Source organism: Thamnophis elegans, chromosome 3 (assembly GCF_009769535.1).
Source record: "Thamnophis elegans isolate rThaEle1 chromosome 3, rThaEle1.pri, whole genome shotgun sequence".
NCBI lineage: Eukaryota > Metazoa > Chordata > Lepidosauria > Squamata > Colubridae > Thamnophis > Thamnophis elegans.
Window position 1 is genome coordinate 70071698 of NC_045543.1, and position 22224 is coordinate 70093921.

The window sequence follows — 22224 nt, forward strand, 5'->3', positions numbered from 1 at the left end:
AGGTAGCATAAAACAGATGTTTCTTTTTAACAAAGCAGATTGCGTCTATTTTATAATTGCTGTCTGTTTTTGGTAACAGTCCTGTTGAGAAGAAAGCTTTCATTATTTATCTCCCTTGTTATCAATTAAGAGGAAGAAGCAATGATGTCTTACGGGAAAAAGTATAATTTATGAATATCATGACTATTATTCTCTGATGGATAAGCAAAAGCTGTACAGATGTATATTTTTGCATTAGGAGAAGCTGCTTTCTCAAAACTAGGAGTGGTTTGAAACAGGAGGCTTTAATTGCCTTTAATCTTTTCCCATCTATCTAAAGTCATTTTCACACACCAGCTTCTAATATGCTTAAAAAAAAAATTAATGTATGCTTATACTGAGTGAGGTTTCTTTCAATGATTTCCTGCATTAGCTTGAGGACACATACGTACATGCATAGGCAAAAAGGCATTGTTAATGGCTGGTTCTACCATTGAGAAGGATAAAGTTTGTTGTCTTGGAGGAGAAATTTTGGAGGATCTTTAATTGGTAATAAAGAAGAGTTCAGTGTGTGTGTGTGTGCGCGCGCATACACACACACACGAATGAAATTTCGAGTAGTTCAGAGAACTGGTAAATACCACCTCTGATTGGCCCCGCCCCCATCTATTCTCTGCCTCCTGGGTCCCAGCTGATTGGGAGGAAATGGGGATTTTGCAGTATCTTTCCCCTGGAGTGGGGTGGGAATGGAGATTTTACAGTATCCTTCCCTGCCACGCCCACCAAGCCATGCTCACCGAACCACACCAGGTCCACCAAGCCACGCCCCCAGAGCCAGTAGTAAAAAAATTTGAATCTCACCACTGATATATATACCACTATATATATTGTTGCTAAGCAAAACATTTGTTAAGTGCACTTTACCCTATTTTATGTTTTTTGTGCCACAGTTGTTAAATGAATCACTGCAGTTGTTAAATATCGTAACATGGTTGTTAAGTGAATATGCCTTCCACATCGACTTTGCTTGTAAGAAGGTCACAAAAGGTACTATTGTAATGAACTGTTGTAAATTGAGGACTATTTGTAGTTTTTAAAAGGTTAGAGAAAAGATTTTGGGGAATCAAAGGCTTACTCTAAATTTTCTGAACCTTTATTTTAATATGAATCTTGTTTTTTCTCTCTCATCATTGTCTTTTGCTTTTTCTAATGCAAGAGAGGAATTCGTTTCTCAATCTTCAGTTGTTTTATGACTTTGCTGGCATTTGGGAATTTGAATGAGTGAGATTCTTTTTCTCCACCATCCTCATAATTGGCAGAGACTTTCAGAACATTTTTGATACATAAGTCTTGCTAGATATGATGGCATAAAAAGCAAGTCACCTAAAATCTTTATAATTAATTAAAATAAATTAAACTTTAAAATAAAAACATGGAGACAGCGGAAAAACTATTATAATACCCCCATAAACAAAAGGAAAAATGTTCAACAAATAAAAAATATATTTAGCGTAAGTATGTATAAGTACTACCATTCAGCAGTAAGTGAATTTTATGTGTAAAGTGTTGGCTTCAGTAATTATATTATTTCTCAAGTCTCCATATATTTGGATGACTCAAAGTTCATCCCTTTAAGACTACTCTTTGGGGGTGGAAGTGCCTTCAAGTCAGTGTTGACTCCTGTTGCTATAGTAGTCTTGGTAAGATTTTAGAAGGGGTTTGCCATTTACCTGCTTCCTAAGGCAGAGAGAATAAGAGATGCAATAGCAATGAAGAGCCGAGGTGGCGCAGTGGTTAAATGCAGCACTGCAGGCTACTTCAGCTGACTGCAGTTCTGCAGTTCGGCTGTTCAAATCTCACCGGCTCAGGGTTGACTCAGCCTTCCATCCTTCCGAGGTGGGTAAAATGAGGAACCGGATTGTTGTTGGGGGCAATATGCTGACTCTGTAAATCGCTTAGAGAGGGCTGAAAGCCCTATGAAGCGTTATATAAGTCTAACTGCTTTTGCTGTTGCTAATAGCTGAGTGGCTAAGATGCTGAGCTTTTTGATCGAAAGGTCGGCCGTTTCGAATCCCTGGTGCCGCATAACGGGGTAAGCTCCCGTTACTTGTCCCAGCTTCTGCCAAACTAGCAGTTAAAAGCACGTAAAAAATTGCAAGTAGAAAAATAGGGACCACCTTTGGTGGGAAGGTAACAGTGTTACGTGTGCCTTTGGTGTTTAGTCATGCTAGCTAGCCACATGACCACAGAGATGTCTTTGGACGGCGCTGGCTCTTCGGCTTTGAAACATAGATGAGCACTGCCCCTTAGAATCGGCAATGACTAGGACATATGTGCGAGGGGAATCTTTACCTTTAACTAAGGCCGAGAGAAAGTGATTGGCCAAATGTCAGCAAGCTGGCTCTGTAGATGATGGAACTAAAACTCATGGTCACTGAGGTTCTAGGCTTGTGCCTTAACTACTACATCAAAATGGCTCTCTACTGTGATATAAGGAATGATAACTTATCTTCTCCAAGGTGTTTATAAATTATAAAGGGGACAAACAGTTACTTCAAAAATGTTCACAGATTCAGTGGGGAGCCACACTCCCTTTTCTTCTTCACAGTTTAAAACATGTCTCTTTCTCCTCTAACATGGAACTTACTAGAGGATTGATGGATTTTCCTAAAAACATGAATAAGTGATTTTTAAAATACCTGACTTCAAATTAGGTTGGGATAATCTGACCATGAAGGAGAAATAACTCAATTCAGGAGAAAAAATATTATGTGACAAAACAAAAGCAGTAATCTACAGAGTCATTCCACAATTATCAGTTACTGAAGTTTCAATTTTGAAACTTTCTAAATAATACAATGAAATCAGTATTCATTTTTGTAGCTCAATTACATTGTTAGGGTCCTATCTTTATCATGCATGATTTAATTGTGAAAATCTCATCTGTGTTGCAATACATCCTTTTCAAGTTATGAATGCATAATGATAAAAGAGAAATGTCTATAATACTACGTTCCCTCTCTAAATATATTCTTTATGTAACAGGTGTTTGACTGCCATTTTCTTCCGAACGAAGTCAAGTACACTCACAACGGATGCCCAATTCTTGATGAAGACTTTGTCATACTAAGGCTTTATAGGTAAGCAACACCTGAGTAGCATATGAGTCATGAGTATATGAAATATATTTCCATCCTTTTGTAGAGTTAATAAGAAAAATTAATATTATTTAATAAGAAATCTAGTTTCTTCTCCTATGTTCTAGGTTTTTCATTTAATTTATTTTCATGATTTGATCAACATTTTAGTTGGCTGTTGTCACTATTGATCAATCATTAGCTGTGGTACATTTCACCTCTCGTATAGGTATTTCACTATTGCTTCCTGAATTCTGATTGCATAGTTTCTTTACCCTTTGCAGGTTTACAGAAACTGAAACTTTAACTGAAACTTTCACTCTTCTTGTAAAGATACTTGAACCGGATTGTAATATTATCAAGATGAGTTCCAGTGCTTTGGAAGTCCCTGAATTTCACGGCCTGTCTAACATAATTAATAAGAACATAATCACTTTGGATTACAACAGGAAGATAAACTTGGAATGCACTATAAGCTTGAACTCTTTAGAGACGTTTCTGCCAGCCCACGGGCAACTTGTTATTGGAAAATACAAAGAAGAAGTACCTAGAGGAGATCAGCCACAGAGTTCCTTCCATACAACCAGTATGTCCTGCTTTAAAAATATATTGATTATCTCAATACTATCTGCATAGTATTGAGACCAATTTGGTATTATATCTCTGGTTAATGCTTCCCTAGAAGCCACATTAAGTGCCAGATTGTGTCTTTTGAGTCTGCAGCATGCAAATGGCTACATATCAGGGGTGAAATCCACTTACCTTTGCTAATGGTTCCCTTGCTTCACTCACTCAGGCCACTTCTGCACATGTGCAGGAACTCTTGCGCATGCGCAGAGAGTCAAAAAGGTAAGGTAAGCGAAAAGCGAGGGTGGGGAATCCACTGTGCCATGTGATTTAGATTAGCTAGAAAGCAGGAAATTCTGATTTTTAGCTAATATAAATCATGCTTCACAGCTGATCGTCAGAAAGAATGTTTTCTTTCTTTACTACCAGTTCAGGCGAACCAGTAGCATTTTTACTACTAGTTCGGATGAACCAGTCCAAACCGGTAGCATTTTACGCCTGCTACATATGTTTACATACACATGCATATACTTAGATACATACATATCTCTCATGCATACACGTGTACACTTTATCTACCTAGCCATCCAGTCAAACCACGTTTGTCTTTCAAACCCAGAGCTCTTCACACATACACACCGACCAACAGTTTCTTTTCTTTTAGAAGTGAAAAAGGCTTTTTTTTTTCTCTTCACCCAGCATTTCAGCACCTAATGAAGTCTGGAACCATCATAAGCCCTGCAATAGGTCACACAACTGGATTTTTAGGACTGTATGTGAGCTGGGGATTTCCACTTTTGCTATAGCTGTCCAAGGGTAATCCTTTATTCAAAGCAGTTCTCCATTAAAAAGGCTATTCCGTTTAAGTCCGCTCAGAGTGAAAGAACTGTAAGAGGAAAAAGTAGTTTACTCATTGATAACATTTATTTTGATAATAGATTGAGAAGGTACAAAAGAGTTGTTTTTTGTTTTAATTAAAACATCAAATGCCAGATAATTTAAAAATGCCCTGCTGCCTAAAAATTAATGCTGTGAGTTCTGGGCTATCTTTTTTTTGGGTGGGGGGAGAGATCTGTAATTAAAGTTCTTACAAGTGAGCGGGCTATTCTAATATTATTTCTTTAATCAACCATTATATTAATTAGATAGCATGCAGTTTATTTTCTTTGAATAAGAATTTGACACACAAACTGTTTAAGAAATAATAAGACTACATACCCTCTCAATCTGTGTACTACCCAGATCAGAACTTTACTAGTTTACTTCAAAGTCAATATAAAGGGAGAGTTTATCTGTATATCACATAACATATGGTTTGAGTATGGTTTGGTTCTTTGATAATTATGGTACCTACAAATGCTCAAAGACCATGAAACGTGAATAGAAAATGGCTGTTTATATCTTGTGACCAGCTTTGTTTTGCCAAAGTTTGTAGATATTGGAAGGGTTATGTGAAAATTGCCCTGGAAGTGTGTCTGATAACAGTTGAGAGATCTATCCCATGGATAAATGAGAAAGGCTGGTGTTGTGATTTAGACCTATATCCCTGAGCTCATAATGTAGTAATCCTGGATTCTGTTCCTCAGACCTATTTACACTGATTTCAAACCATAGGATGGGTGAAACTGTCTGATGAAGATTTGTGTTTCAGACCTGAAGACTGTTCAGAATATCAGAGTGAGCTGTGATGAGTTTCTTTTGATGGGACTTAGATACCAACATTTGGACCCTCCTTCACCTAATATTGATTACATTCCCATCAGGCTGGATCTCACTGATACCAGAAGCAAGATTTTGTATAAGGTAAATATCTTAAATGAAAGGCCAAAATCAGTTCTGGTTTACCTGACTCTTAACATCAAATCTGAATACAAAGGACTCCTTATTGGTTCCAACTGTCACATAATAAAACAGTCTCAGATGTCCTTCCACAAATGGCCTGGATTTTGGCTACTTAAAAAAAAATCATAAGTGATGATCATAGGATGTGTTACGATCTTAGTGGATATTATGAGTTAGATAACAGTAATTGTTCTCGCATATCAGAACCCAGCCCAATCTGGACTCTGCAGAAAATCCCATAAATCTCAAAGATCTTAAAGAACTTCCCAAATACAGAAAAAAATATTACAAGTTTTACTAAGAAAAGGATATCTCTGTCCAGCCCAGAAGCCTCTCTGATTTCTCTTGAGCCTTGCTATATTCTGCAATTCTCTTTCCTTGTCATGTAGTTTTGTAGAGCACAGGCAAGAGATCAGATGAGTGAACATAAGACTATTCAGTACCAGAGGTGGTATTCAGCTGGTTCTCTCCGGTTTGGGCGAACCGGTAGCAGTGGCTGCAGATGATTCTGCTCACCTGCCCCGTCATAATGTGCGAGCACTGCACAAGTGCAGATGAGGCGCCTGTGAGTGAAGTGAGAGTGTGTACAGGTGCACTCGCATTTGTGAAAAGGTAAATGAAACCCACCTCTGCTCGGTACTATTATAAGGTTTTGTCATGAAACAGCTAATTGGAATAATAAGCCTATTTGTGGGGAAAAAAACCTCAGTTTTAATTAGTGAAACAGCAAAAAGTCAGAGCGAAGATGATGAGTTAGTAGTTTAGATTTAAACCCTTTATACCTTTCTTGGCTCTGTCGACCCTTCTTCCTCTAATGTGAACCATAAAACAATCATCATTAGCCACTCATTTTTTAAATGGCAAAGTAATTATAAATATATGGCATCAATTAACTGGGTTTGTTGGGACGCAGCTTCTCTCTATAACTGTACATTTTCAGCAATGAAAACATGGAAATGGTTTTTTTAAACCTAGAGATCAGTGTGTGTGTGTGTGTTTTTTTTTTTACTATTGTCAGTTTTTATTCCACAGATGGAAATAAACCAGCTAAGCTCATAAGAACTGAAAGAACTGCATATTAATAATATTTAAAGAAAAACAGTCATAACTAAAGAATAAGCCCTAAATATAGAAACAATGTTTAAACCCTCTTAAAGTTATTTTTAAGTAGGGGACTACTTGATCTTCTCTTTACAGTGGGCCTGTCTCCATCTGTCTCTTTGTTTCTGTAATGGTCAGATCTGTTTATCTTATTATTTTTCAATGACTGTGAGAATTATCTTTCATTGTTATATTACTGTGTTATATGCAATGCTGATATTCATTGTTTTGCTTCAGTTTGACCTGCTATAAATAAACATTATATTGGTGCACTGGATGAACAATGGACAGAACTGGAGATGGCTTGTATTATTTAATGTTAAAAGTGTTACAAATATGAGGATTTTTTCTCTCACAAAGGAGGAATCTAATTTGTTGCTTCTTTTTTTTATTCCACAGTCTGAGTGTGCTTGGATTCCTGTTCAAATCAAAAATGCAGTTTCTAACCAGCCCCCCCAACCTGCCTTCATGGCCATGCTCATCTTAGAAGCAGACCAATTCATCCTGAGTCCCCTATCCACAGCCATATTGGATGCTGAAGACAGTGAAACATCCAAATCTTTGCTAGTCTTTAATATCACCCAGCCACCCCAGGAAGGTTACATTACACACCTGCAAGACCACACGAAATCTATCTCATCCTTCACTTGGACCAGCCTGGATAGCATGCTGATTGCATATCAACCTCCAAATAGTAGCCATACAGAGAGAAGAAACTATGAGGTAATTGAAAGGAAGCTGATGCTTCAGTCTGGCATCTTCCTTTATAAATGAACTCTTCCCTCTTCCTGAGTAAATAGTGTATCATGTACAGTAAAAGGATTCTATGAGGATTAGTACTGTTGTTTCTGGGTAACTAGGAGGCAAAGAAAATATTTCATATTATCTTTTGCTCACAATGACTTTTAAGTTGACAAATGTTAAATGATCATATTATGAAAAATCAGATGAACATCATGTATGTCTTTTGCACTGACTCTGTCAGTGTAAGGTGTCCCCCCCACCCCGATTTTAACCAATAAACTAGAAATATTATTTCCTTCAGCAGCATCTGGGTCTGCAACAAAATCACTACTCCCTCTTGTGGAAGTTAAAATTAATAACTCACAGACTAAATCTTAAATCTAGATCTCCAAACTTGGCAACTTTAAGACTTGTGAACTTCAAGTCTTAGAATTTCCCAGCCCAGTTGAATAACACAAAGTTGCCAAGTTTAGAGACCCCTGCCTTAAATCATTGTGCTAATTGAGTAGAAAGAAAATGAAGGTACAAGATTCTTTTCCTCCATTCAAAATGAGATGCTGAAAGTTGCTGTTCAAAAGAATTTGGTCCCAAATTATTGGTGTCATAAACATTATTGATTGTAAATTATCATGTCACTTTAGAATATTATTTAACGGTTGTTAGATCTGTTCTTGAAGCAGATTTATGTATACAGTCACTAACAGTTGACACCTAATCAACATTCAGATCAGCCCAGCAATAATGAGTCATGACCAATTTTGGTAATCTTAAAAAATATTAGACAAATTCATAGAGGAAATACTCTTACTTGCTACTAGATATATTTGCTGTAGATTGCTTCCATTATCAAAATCATTTGCCTCAGCTGTAATTTCTTCAGGAAGGTGAATGGGATGACATCATTTTGTTCTTCTCTTGACTACGCAATTCCTGTAACATCCCATTAGCTGCTGTGGGGATAAAATTCTGAACTACCTACACCTTGCAGAGTGGGAAATAATGTTTAGTAAACCGTTTGTGTCTGTTTTATTTCATAGGTGGAATTTGAAGTTTATGATTTGTACTTTGAAAGAAGTGTGCCAATGACTCTTTATATCTCTGTGAGAACAGCAGACACAAATGCACCGAGAGTTTCATGGAACATGGGTGAGATTTTTTAAAAATGTCATAATATCTTTGATTTAAAATGCAAAAGAACGCTTACAAGTTCAAATTAAATAAACCATGGAGATTTCTAGTAGATCTAATCTCTCTTGGCTTTGGGATAGATTAGTAAACTGTGCAGAGAGAAAAAAAAATAGTTTTAAGCACAGAGTTAGCACTGAATACAGTGGAGTGAAAATATCTATGGGTGAAAGTCTCATTGCTGCTTTATGTTAATGTGTATTCCCAAGAAATCATACAGTCACCAAGTTGGAAAATTGTTTAAGGTAACGTCTTACTTAGCACAGGAAATCATCCATAACAGATGGATGCCTAAGGGTTCATTTGCACATGGTACTTAAAGTGGTACAAATATGCTCCATTGACCATTTGCTAAGGGCATGTCCTCACAATGGATCCTCCATCTTGGTAGGCAACTGCCACTGAAGTGAACTGAAGCTGGTCCAAGATTTTCTGGCCTGAAAATAGAGTTTTCCACACTAGTAGCATAAAACCTCCCATTGGGGCAATCCCGAAGGGGATTGAAAAGCAGCTCTGGCCAGAGCGACAGCAGGTTGAAGGGAAATAGTTATGAGGGATTGCAGCAAGAAGAAGGAAATAGTTATGAGAGAGAAACGTTCTATTTACATTTAATGGAGCTGCATCATATTGGCCTACTTCTTGTTATTGTCTGGTGTAGTGTTTGCCTGATCTATGTATATAAAAATGGCTGTGTGTGTTTATGTTCCAACATAACTCAAGCAATTTCAACCAAATTTGGTCCACAGATGACTCTCTGGAAACAAATACTGTGAGGGGTAAGACACCCCTAAGACCCTTCAGGGTGTGTGTTCTGTTAAGATATAGCCTGTTGTGCCTTAAAAAGGCTTCTGCCATACTGCCTTAAAATGGCTCATACTATACAGTGCTGTATAGGGGAAAATCCAACATTAGAAATTGCGGCAACATTCATGGAAGGAGGGTTGGAATAAATAAATACCCGTGCTGTGCCGGGTTATGAGCTAATATCCAATAAAAGGGACCTAATAATCTCTCAGAGGAGTTAATTTATTATCAAGCTATTTGTTAATAGTTTTTTTCCTGATATGCCATTAGAATCCAAGATCCACTTTGGTGTAGTGGTTAAGGTTTTGGAATAGAGCAGCCCTGAGTTCTAATTTTTCTAATTCTGGGAGTTGAAGTCCACGCGTCTTAGAGTTGCCAAGATTGGATACCGCTGTTCTACAATAAAGCAGAGTTAAATCAGGTGATATGGAATGTAAAACAGAGAAATGTGTCTTTAAAGAGTAGTTTATAAATGTTTGTTTTAAGGTCCAATAAAAAATTACTGGATGCATAGAAATATAACCTATATTTTTGTTATACACCTATACACATGTACCTATTATGTTTGCATGTTAAATATTTATCACATTGAATGCATATTAGTGTAATAACTCTGGCTGTATCATTGTTTCTCTTGTCTTTTTTAGGTCTTGATCTCCTGGAAGGTCAGTCTCGCCCCATAACATGGGAGCAGCTTCAGATTGTAGACAACGATGATATCAGTGGAGTTCGCTTGGTCCCTGTGGATGGGTTACAACATGGGCAGCTTACTGTAAGAGGTACCATCTTCCTTCTAAAGTCTGACTGCAGTAATTGCAATTTGGTTCTCAGCATAGCCTCTGCAACATGAAAAATATATTTTTCCCTTGGATCATCCTTCTTCACCCAAATGTTTCTTTCGTGGTCTGTCTGGACTAGAGGAGGGATCACCTTGTGTCCTACTTTCCATTTCTGTTCTGTTGTCGTTATGGACACAAGAGGGTTAAAGCTGGAATAACTAAAGGGCCATTCCTGTGGAGCTGTCCACGCTAATTATCTATAAGGCAGCTTCTAGCAATTCTGAAAGATTCTGCACTTTTTGATTGAAATAAGATTATCCATACTAAACTCCCTGCCGTTTTTATCTCTTGCCTATTGTTCATTTCTTTTCCAGCTTTTTGTCCTGTTTCCATACATCCATCTATATATTCCGCTAACTGAACTGAGTGATGTCTGTGCCCTCTGATCTGAATGTGCTGGGTGAAACAAGATTGGAAAAAGTGCACAAAAATGTGCAACATTTAGTATAGCCTCCTAAATGTGAAATTTTGAAAATAGACTTTCGTTCTTCCCCCTAATTTTGCATTGCACAGAAGAGAACAACACAGTTGGAAAGGACTTTGGAAGTCTTTTAGTCCAACCCAAGAAATTGTGATTAGATATATTGGTTAAGGAGCAAAAATCAGAAAAGGCGTGCCTTATTTTTATTTGTTCCTTTCAGCATGCATGCATATATATATATATATATATATATATATATATATATATATATATATATATATATATATATATATATATATATTTATTTATTTATTTATTTAAAGTCACAACCCCTGGTATGCCCAAATATGGGAGGAAGGTCACACTTCCATTCTGTATCCTTCGGCTCCTCACAAGAAACCATCCAGACAAAAACCCAATATTTTTTACTGTTGCCTTTTTGTTACATTTGTTATATTTGTACCGTCCTCCAAATATAACAAATGTAACAAAAAGGCAACAGTAAAAAATACTGGGTTTCTGTCTGGATGGTCTCTTGTGAGGAGCCGAAGGATAGAGAATGGAAGTGTGACCTTCCTCCCATATTTGGGCATACCAGGGGTTGTGACTTTAAATATATACCTTTCACCCTGGCCTGGCTGATAAGGAGTCGAGTTCTGTAGCTCAATGGTTAACACATCTGCCTAAGAGGCAATAGAGCACAGGTTCGATTCCCAGCAAGGGTATGGCTAGCTGATGAGAGCTAAATAGCTTGAAATAGATCTATACTAGTCTCCCTTTATTTATTTATCAGCACAAATATAACATATATATATATATATATATATATATATATATATATATATATATATATATATATATATATATATATATATATAAAATATATATATTTGTTGAACATTTTTTTCCTGCTCCATAGTGTAAGATTTCAATTCAGTTCAGTTCTCTGCCTCAATTTCCTACTTCCTGTTGCGTTTCTGTTAGTGGGTGATAGTTGGAACGTCCACTGAGAATGAGCTGAAATGGAAAGTGTTACTCTTTGTATATTGGGGGGAGGAGTAAATTTTGCCTAAACGGCTAACGTGTTGGTGGGTATTAGGAAGGAAGAAGAAGAGTTCTCTGAATGTGTGTATGTGTCTGTGTGTCTGTGTGTCTGTGTGTGTTTGTATCAGTAGCTATCGCACCATCTTTATAAAATAGTGCATTTCCAAAAGCACATTCTAATATGAATTGCTCACTTTCAATTGTCTAACAGGAGGGAAAGGATTCATGTTCAATGTCTTGGATCTTAAGACTGGAGTTGTTCGTTACCATCATGATGACAGTGATTCCACTAAAGACTCCATTGTCTTTAGGATCTTTGATGGCCACCACAGTAGCCGCCACAGGTTTCCAATCAATATTCTGCCCAAAGATGACAGCCCTCCTTTTCTCATTAGTAATGTTGAAATAGAGGTCCATGAAGGAGAAACGATCCTGATCCAAAGTTCAATGCTTCAAGCATCAGATATGGACTCTAGCGATGACTACATACTCTTCAATATCACCAGATTACCGCAAGCAGGAGAAATAATGAAAAAACCTAAAACAGATTTTATTGGTAATGTGCTCAACATCTATGGTGGTCTTTATTCCTTTTTTCTTTTTCTTTATACAATGTTTAAGTTCTGTTTTGATTTATGCCTGGAGATTATTTTCAGCTACACATTAGATTTCACGCTTGCCCGCCTTATTAGCTTTGGTGCTTATGTTAGTTCCTTTTGCTAAGAACTGTACAAATGCACTCTGAATCACATCTATTATCAAAAATATAAATAGTAACTTCAAACTCTGGGACCACATGCTTCTAAAAGTCTGGGCTATGGGCCTAATTTGTCACAAAATTGACAATTTTTGAAAGACAAGAAGAGATTCAATCTTATCAATTGTATCAGTTAAAATTTGATTTGGATTTATATTTAAATATGCCCAGGATTATAAATTCAATCAAATTTAATTTTCTTCTGATTCCATCTTTTTTTCCTGCCCTAATCCCATATGTTTTTTGACATACAGGTAATGTAGTTCTCGACTCATGACCACAATTGAGCCCAAAATTTCTGTTGCTAAATGAAGCACTTGTTGAGTGAGTTTTACCCCATTTTATGACATTTCCTACTACAGTTGTTAAGTGAATCACGGCAGCTGTTAGAGTTAGAAGCACGGTTGTTAAGTGAATCTGGCTTCCCCATTGACTTTGCTTGTAAGAGGGGCGCAAAAGATGATCACATGACCCCAGGACACTACAACCATCATGAATATGAGTCAGTGCCAAGTGCCTGAATTTTGATCACATCATCATGGGGATGCAACAATTGTAAAAGTGAAAAATAGTCACAAGTCACTTTTTTTCAGTGACTGTTGTAACTTTGTTGTTGTAACTTTGAACACTCATGAAATAAACTGCTGTATGTTTAGGATTACCTGTGTTGCCTTTGGTATGTCATTCAAAATTAAAATGAATTCCTCAATAATAACGGAGGGATATAAAAAAACAAATAAATAAATTCTCCCTAGAAATTGTATACCCATATATCTGTAGGGAGGAATAAAAAAGTTAAGATAGCGGCTGTGACTGTGTGATCAAAGACCTACCCATTTTTATATTCATACAATTGACTGCACAATTGAATCATCATCTTTATTGTTTTGACTCCCACCCCTGTTTGAGAAATAAAGCAATTGCTGTGTAAAGTTTGACACAAGAAATTTATCCTAGAATAAGAGCATGGTGTTTCTTTACAATGAATATAAGTTATATTCTTCCTAAATAAGTGGGAACAGTAGTAAAATGATGGTTTAGAAGGCATATTAAAAGAAAACACCAAAGAAATGTAAAGTCTTGTGTACCTCAACAGCATTAAAGAAATGATTAATTTCAGAATTACATACAGAATAACTATGTCTAAGATTTCATGATCCCCCCATATATATATATATATATCTGTGAAATAAATAAATAAATAAATAAATAAATAAATAAATAAATAAATATTTCACAGGTGTAGGTATGCTGGTCTTATTGTATTCGGGTCTTTTCCCTAGTAAGATTGAGATTGTTTTGGCAACGTTACAGCGAGGTCTCACTTGTCATCTTCAGGCTGGGTTTTGGCCTTAAAGCGTGGTCGGAGCTGCTGTCTTTCTATAAATCTTGGTGGGGCTGGTGGAGTGCTGGCTTTGTTTCAGTAAGTGGAATGGCAGTTCCGACCATGCTTTAAGCCCAAAACCCAGCCTGAAGATGGCGAGTGAGACCTCGTTGAAACGTTGCTAAGACAATCTCAATCTTACATGGGAAAAGACCCGAATACAACAAGACCAGCGTACCTACACCCATGAAAATCTACGAAAATACGCACACACACAAACACACATACACATATCATATCATATCATATTAGTGACCTCTGCTAATCGAAGTTATGGATTTCTTTCTGTTACCGGTGTTTAACAGGTTATCCAGTTACCAAATTCCTTCAAAAAGACCTGTTTAATGGGATCATTTACTACCATCACTTAGGAGGAGAAATATTTGAAGATTCAATTGAATTGATTCTGTGTGATAGTCATGATCCTCCCAATCTTTCAGAAATTCAGGTAAGATTTAGAAATCATTATCGGGATCAAGAGAGAATGCAGTAAAATTTCTGTATAACTAAAATATATAGTGTCAAATTCACTTACAATTAAGCATGTCCCATTTGTAGAATGCAGATATACCAGAGTGACTTTTTTCTTACCCAGATAGCTCAAATTTATGATTACATGTTAAGATTAATGTTGTTAAGTTCCTTCTTTAGCTACGTTGACAGCCAAAGCTATCTAAATATGTGACGTGGCAAGGATAACTAGACCTGTATTACATATTATAGTGAAATAATTTCTTCCTCCCAGCTATTGAATGTTTAATCCACAGTTTACTTTGCATGTCTCACATTTTTTTACTAATGCCAGTTAATTGTTTACCTAATCAGAATTCCTATCTTGGAAAAAACTAGTTCCCAACATTCTTCCCACAACCATATTTACGATTGATAGAGGGGGATGATGGAGCTGTAACTCAGGTTTCAGGGTGGTATCAGGTTGGGAAAAACTCTTGTTTTGTAGTAAGTAGATAAACGGTATTGGAAACCTATTGAAAATGCAGTGAACCTGATTTAAATTAGATGAAAATACTAGTAGAATACATAGCTGCCCTTTAAGTTGTTTCTTCTAAAAGACACCAGAACAAAGATCTACAACATTTAAGAAAGTGTCCAGGGACTTCTAAAGTATAACACAGATTAATTTAAACAAAATGTAAAGAAAAACATTTCACAAGATTGCCAGCTCTTGCAACCTGCCCACGTGATAATTTGTGAGAGCTCATGTAAAAATGTTGAAATCTCATTACATTTTTTAAAAAAATAGGGATAGTATCTAGGTAAATGCAGGGTCTGCACATGCTTGCAAAATTTGAGGTGCTTGAGGTGTGTGGTCAAACAAGTTGCATAGATTCATTTTAAATGCCATGGTTATTTATTGCAGCATTTTGGATGGTCTCTGTTTAGAAAAAAATCAGGGTATGATAATTGGTCTTATTATTGTTGTCCTAGATAATTAGAGTACGCATAATTCCTGTGAATGATCAGCTGCCAAAAGAATTTCCAGGAGCAAGCCATCATCTGATTGTCAAGGAAACGGAGATTGCTTATTTAACAAAGACACACCTTCATTACATAGATATGGAAACCCAGGACAGTGAGCTGATATACATCATAACATCTCCCCCATTCTTCTCCTTTGCACATTAGTAAGTCCCAGGGATGTACATTTTGCTGAACAAAATACATTTCGTGTATTTTGTCATTTCATAAATGACTTATGACCATTTTTCACATTTATGTGTTATGAACTTAACAACTGCAGTGATTCACTTAACAGTGATGGGACGAAAGATCATAAAATGGGGCGAAACTCACGTAACAAGTGCTTTGCTTAGCAACAAAAATGTTGAACTTGATTGTGGTTGTGAGTTGAGGGCATACATGTGTATTTTCAGGCTCGGCTATCTTTTGACGCTCAATTGGGAGTATGTTTAAGGAGAGATTAGAAGGACTCCTGCTTCTCTGTTTGTTTTATGTTATGTGTACCTTGACTGATAAGTTTTCCCATTTTTCTACATTTATTGCAATCACTTATTCTACCTGCATGGATCAGTGGTGGGATTCAATTTTTTTTACTACTGGTTTCTGTGGGCATGGCTTGGTGGGCATGGCGGGGCTTGGTGGGTGTGGCAGGGGAAGGATACTGCAAAATCCCCATTTCCTCCCAATCAGCTGGGACTCGGAAGGCAGAGAATAGACTGGAGGGGCCAGTCAGAGGTGGTATTTACCGGTTCTCCAAACTACTCAAAATTTCTGCTACCGGTTCTCCAGAATTGGTCAGAACCTGCTGAATACCACCTCTGGCATGGATGTGTGGAGATAGGACTATATTATATGTGCAATACCAGAAGCAGCCCTCAATGTATATTTAAGTAGAAATCAAAGATATTTTGTATCTTAAGATCTTTGACATGTACATGTCAAAGCATCATAGACAACAATATGAGAAGCTGATCAATGACAACGAATATGAATCCATATAAGCAGACCTACAATGACCTCAGGAGGCCATTTGAAAACACAATTATGGTTATTTGAATTGGGAAGGTTCAGATTGTGCACAAGACTTTAAGAACTACTAAGTACATAGGTAGCTTGCCATAATAACATCTCAGTATTATGGACATTATAATAGACAGTTGTGATTACATTACTTGACTGGTCACTTAGTGGACCTCTCCAAATGTACTTATGACTCAATTCTAGAGTTCCAATAGTTGCATTACATCACTGCAATTACATGACTGCATTTTGGATGCTTGGCAATCAACTTACCTTTTTGAGCAGTTATTGCATTCTGTGGTGATAGCACCATGAATTATGATATTCTTTTGTGAGCTTCTGTCTTTTGGGCTGGTTTCTGGCCAAAAAAAGCCCATAGAAATAAAGCGATTCCCTTAACAACTTTCACATTTGCTTAATGGTTGTAGCAAAATCTATTATAAAATCAGAGCTGTATGTTATCTACCTACAAGTACTTACCCAGACATTCTGTGATCACAGTTATTTCACTATAACAAGTAGAAAGACACTTATAAGGAACTTTCTGTCCTATTTTGGAATGACTGTATTTCTTCTCTTTTCAAAACATCCTGTGATTTAGTACACATATATGACAGTACTTTTTTTTTCTACAGCCATACAGATGCTGGAAAATTATTCATGGTAGAGAGTATTCCTAAGCTTATCAAGGATCCTTCTATTCCACCACTAAGATCATTCACTCAGGTTTGTCATTAAATTTAAAGTTGACCTGAAAATGTCCCATCATGCATTACACCCACTTTATCTAAAAAGAGTCCATTGAAAAACAAGCTGCTCTGCATGTGATTAGAAGCAGTTTTCACTACAAGGAACCTATGGAAGGAAAAAAAAAAGCCCAAAATTAATGCTAGCTTTGAAGAATTCCTATGTGGACAATCTTAATTTGGTCTGGGATGGTTTGATGGTTTTTTTCCTGCAGTCTGCAATGTTTTTAGTAAACATTTTCACATCCATAATTTAAAGGTCTTTTACCATTTCCTCATTCCTTTTAAATGATCAGCTTTCAGAGCTGCGTAATAATTGAAATGTAAAATATAAAATAGGTTATTGTAAAAATGTATGCACAACTAGATTAAAATAGGGGTGGATAACTATGAAAACTTTACAACCTGTGAATTTCAATTTCCAGAATTCCTGAGCCAGCATGGTTGCCTAACCTTGGATTATAGCATAGTATGAGTGAAAAGGGGACGCAGTGGCTCAGTGGCTAAGACGCTGAGCTTGTCGATCAGAAAGGTCAGCAGTTCGGTGGTTCGAATCCCTAGCACTGCGTAATGGACTGAGCTCCAGTTACTTGTCCCAGCTTCTGCCAACCTAGCAATTTGAAAGCATGTAAAAAATGCAAGTAGAAAAATAGGAACCACCTTTGGTGGGAAGGCAACAGCGCTCCATGTGCTTTCGGCGTTTAGTCATGCTGGCCACATGACCACGGAGACGTCTTCAGACAGTGCTGGCTCTTCGGTTTTGAAACGGAGATGAACACCACCCTCTACAGTTGGGAACAACTAGCAGATATGTGCGAGGGGAACCTTTACCTATGATTGAAAATATTTCCTTATTTTAAAAACGATTAGCGATGCAGATACAGAATGGAAGATTTTTTTATGCTATATAACAGATATTTGTTTAACTATTTTGCATCCCTAGCACGCCATAAACCACATGAAAGTTGCCTATGTGCCGCCCATGGAAGATATTGGTCCTGAACCTCAATACATCCAGTTCGCATTTTCCATCAGCAATCAACATGGGGGAACTTTGTATGGCAACTGTTTTAACATTACTGTCCTTCCAGTGGACAATCAGTCTCCAGAGGTATGTTTTTGATGCTAAAAGAAGTAGAAGAAAATGGAGACTACAGGTAGATCATGATTTATGATCGGTTGCTTAGTGATCATTTGACGTTAGAATGGACTTCCCAGGGAGTACTTATGACCTGGTTCTGAAGTACTGGCAGCCATGACCCTGGTGGCCACCTGACCGCATGCTGGGTACTTAGAAACTAGCCTGCACTTAGAGCAGTGGTGAAATGCAATTTTTTTACTACCGGTTCTGTAGGCGTGGCTTGGTGGGTGTGGTATTACTTGGTGGGCATGGCAGAGGAAGGATACTGCAAAATCTCCCTTCCCACTCTATAATGGGGCCAGCCAGAGGTGGCATTTCCGTTACCGGTTCTCCAGAACCTGTAAGAACCTGCTGGATTTCACCCCTGACTTTGCATTTGCAAAGCATCCTAAGATCACATGATACCAAAAAGGTTATAAAGGGTTAGTCCAGTGGGTGATTTGATTTATGACTCTCATGACTTATGACCATGATGAGCAGACTCCATTATAGTCCTACATTGAGGAGTATCTATATATCACTTAGGTCTGAGTTTCAGTGGGTGTAGAAGCTGGGCATAGATTTTGTTCATTTATTTTCAGATGCAGATCAGTGGTGGTTTGCCAGCTTTTATTGGTTTGGGCTAACTGGTAGTGGCACCTACTGGAGGCTGTGCCCCACCCCGATGTAATGCGCAACCTTCTGTGCATGCGCAGAAGGCAGTGCGCATGTGCAGAAGGGGGCGTATGCTAGCGTAGCAAGCGCACGTAGAGAGCATGCTTACATTGGCAAACTGGTAGCGAAGGTAAGTGAATCCCACCACTGATGCAGATGTTTTATTCATAATCATTTGTTCAATTGTACTTTTGGTACGATTTTAAAACAATAACCATAATAGTAATAATGATATTTGAGAATGGAATCACGTTTTACGAAACAGGACTTTTGCCAGAGAAGGCATGGTGGGCAAAATAGGTTCAGGAAAGGGAATAATGGATAGAAATAGGAAGTTTTAATAATTTCTGATGCTGTCAATTCTTCTTTAGAACTGTCAATTTTCCAATTTCCAAGCTAGGACAAAGGGAAAATCAGTTTAAAAAACTGTGAAAGGAATCAATACGATTATCATCATCATTATTATTAGCCTATGTTGTAAGCTATTGAAATTATATTATGTTTTTACTTTTCATATGGTCTGAGTTCCCCCCCCCCATTAGAAACATTCACAATCAGTTAAAATAAGCACACCTTAGGTGTAAAGGGATAGAATAAAGTTTTATTGGGTTGAGAAGGAGATAGTATGAGAAATAAGCAGAGTGTTAAAGCCCAAATGATGATTTGCTTTTTCTTTACATTTTAAGAATTAGAATTGTCTTTCTCTGATCTTATAATGTCGGTATTGGAAAACTGAAAAAAAATATTTACTATATCTGGAACCAGAACAAAGCAAAACTGGTCTTTCATTTGAATCACAATGCAGTTGAGTTTGGAAGTGATTGTTGCACACTTCTGGGAATTCTTTGCTTTAACTTTCCCCATGTCGTTGCTAAAAGCAATCATCATTTTTCCTCATTGTTCACATCAGAGGTGGTATTCAGCAGGTTCTGGCCAGTTCTGGAGAACTGGTAGCGGACATTTTGAGTAGTACAAAGAACCCGTAAATACCACCTCTGTCTGGCCCCATCCCCATCTATTATCTGCCTCCCAAGTCCCAGATGATTGGGAGGAAATGGAGATTTTGCAGTATCCTTCCCCTGCCGCGCCCACCAAGCCACACCGCGCCCACAGAACCGGTAGTAAAAAAGTTGAATCCCACCATTGATTCATATGTAGAGTTAGAATATTAGAATATTGCAAAACATTTCAAGTTTTTAAGGACAATACAGAACATCTGTTTTGATTTCAGTGGGCTGTTCTTACTTCACAAATGTTCTGATACTCTTCTTGTGCTATCAGGAGCATTCTGAGTTTAAAAACAGCCCTGTTTCCAGCTCAGAAAATTTCAAATTTGAAAGTCACCTCTACTCAGCATCACTGAGAAAAAAAGCCAGCTGTTAAACTGTTAACATATGCTGTATAAAAATTGTTGCTGTAGAATGATTTAAATGGAATAAGAAAATGATGGTTTGTGGGGGAGGAAGATTAATTGCACAAATCAGTTCCTGCAAGATGACCTGAAAATGGAGAGGGGGGGAATAGCAATTTATTGTACCTATATTTCCCCGAAAATAAGACAGGGTCTTATTTCTTTTGACCCCTGAAATAAGCACTTGGCTTTATTTTTGGGGAAGTCTTATTATTTTTGAGGTGCAGGAAGTGGTGAGCGTGGTCACCTCATGGCTGCTGCTGTGTTGCAATATTTTTTAGGAGGGGTTATTTTCGGGGGGAGGGCTTATTTGACGCATGCGCTCAAAAGCCTGATTGGATTTATTATCCAAGGAGGTCTTATTTTCGGGAAAACAAGGTATATCCTTTTTTTTTTTCCTGATGAAGTAGATTTTTATTTTTAAATGTTTTATTCATTTTCATTTTCAATTTTGTACATTCACTTATATACTGAATATTTGCAATAATAATAATATAATAATAAAAAAAAGAAAAACCCCAACCTAAACACAACTCATCATAAACCCAACCTATCGCTTTCATACACCCCTTCTTCTCCCCCTCCAACTTTCCTTTCTCCCCCCAACGATCACCCCTCTTACTTCCCTTTCCCCTCCTATCTTCCTTTCTCGCCTTCCTCACCCTCCTTCCCCTCTCATCCTCCTTACATTCCCCTCTTCCTCCCTCCTTACTTCTCCCTCTTCCTTTCCTCTACTTCTCACTTTGGTGCATTTCTCTATTCCTTAATCTATTCAGTTACTAAAAATTACGCTAAAAAGAAAAAAGAAGAAAAAAAAATAAAAAGAAAAAAAAAGAGAAAAATAAAAAGAAAAGATAAGGAACAACAGTATACAAGTGTATTCTTCTTATTCTATATATTGAAACTATATCTCCACCCACCCACCCACCCCAATTAACCCCCCTCCCTAATCCCCTCCGACTTCCCAGGTCCCACACCCGGCACAGTTCAGTACCATTCACCTTCTAAAATATCTTATTAACAATAATAATGAAAATAAAATAAAAAGAACACTCCGAAAAAGAAAAAAAAACGAAAAAAAAAAAATCTTTTGCATTATGCTCAGCCTCCCATCATTCTTAAGATTTAAACAGTATAAATCATTCCATTTATATTTTGTCCTCGTCCCTTACTTCTTTGATATTTACCCCCATCTTCCTGTAGACTCTCCAGATAGCCTTTCTTAACCTTATATTCAAATATTAGTTTATACAAAAATCAATTTATCTTCAAATACAAAGCAGTCTAATCATACTTTCGCTACTCATCTTCCTACCCTTCGTTTCTCATCTCCATTCCTCCCAAGCCCAAATTCCATAAGATTAGGATCTCGCTCTTCACTTTAAAATCCTGAGCTTTTTATGTTATACTTCAAGCATGTAAATCCGTAAAATGTGTGCCCAAAATCCATACCACTTCATTCAGTCCCAAGATCCCTTCATCAATATCCCGCTCCACCTTCCCTTCTGCTCCACTCCTCCCGGCTCCATTCATCCCAAACCGCAATTCAAATAAATCTTAGTCCCCGCTTTCCTCACAGAAAAGAATTCATGCGCAGTTTGGATTGAAATTCAAATAAGTCTTATAAAAGTCCCGTACAATATCTGTCCAAAATAAACAATGCTTCTTTCCATTCCTCATCGGTACACAGCTTTACCATTTCATACCAAACAGAAATCCTAAAATTTTAATCAGTCCAAGAGCTTAGAAAGTATTTTAAAGACATCGCTGGATCTTTATTCTTTATGCTTCTGCCCTTCCGGAAAGAGAAGGCAACCCTCTGCCTTATAACCACGTGTCCCGCTGCTTTGAAAATATGGCTAAATCCTCAGTTTCGGCTCTTCTGCCTCTCCAGTAGGGGGAGAACAACTCCCTCCATCTTGTAACCAAGTGAATTGCTGCTTATCTTTCCTTCACCTTGTCCTTCCGC

The 22224-nt window shown here is 37.4% G+C and overlaps 1 protein-coding gene across 1 annotated transcript in view; it reads left to right on the top strand.

The window, feature by feature from the left end:
- The window catches only part of FREM1 (FRAS1 related extracellular matrix 1), a 96092-nt gene that overhangs the window by 13706 nt on the left and 60162 nt on the right, over positions 1-22224 (top strand). Inside the window, exons 3-13 of the mRNA XM_032214606.1 lie at positions 3025-3119; positions 3401-3702; positions 5335-5486; positions 7026-7349; positions 8408-8516; positions 10007-10138; positions 11875-12219; positions 14110-14252; positions 15251-15447; positions 16939-17029; positions 17993-18160. Coding sequence (XP_032070497.1) covers positions 3025-3119; positions 3401-3702; positions 5335-5486; positions 7026-7349; positions 8408-8516; positions 10007-10138; positions 11875-12219; positions 14110-14252; positions 15251-15447; positions 16939-17029; positions 17993-18160 — 2058 coding nt within the window. The remainder of the gene's footprint in view (positions 1-3024; positions 3120-3400; positions 3703-5334; positions 5487-7025; positions 7350-8407; positions 8517-10006; positions 10139-11874; positions 12220-14109; positions 14253-15250; positions 15448-16938; positions 17030-17992; positions 18161-22224) is intronic.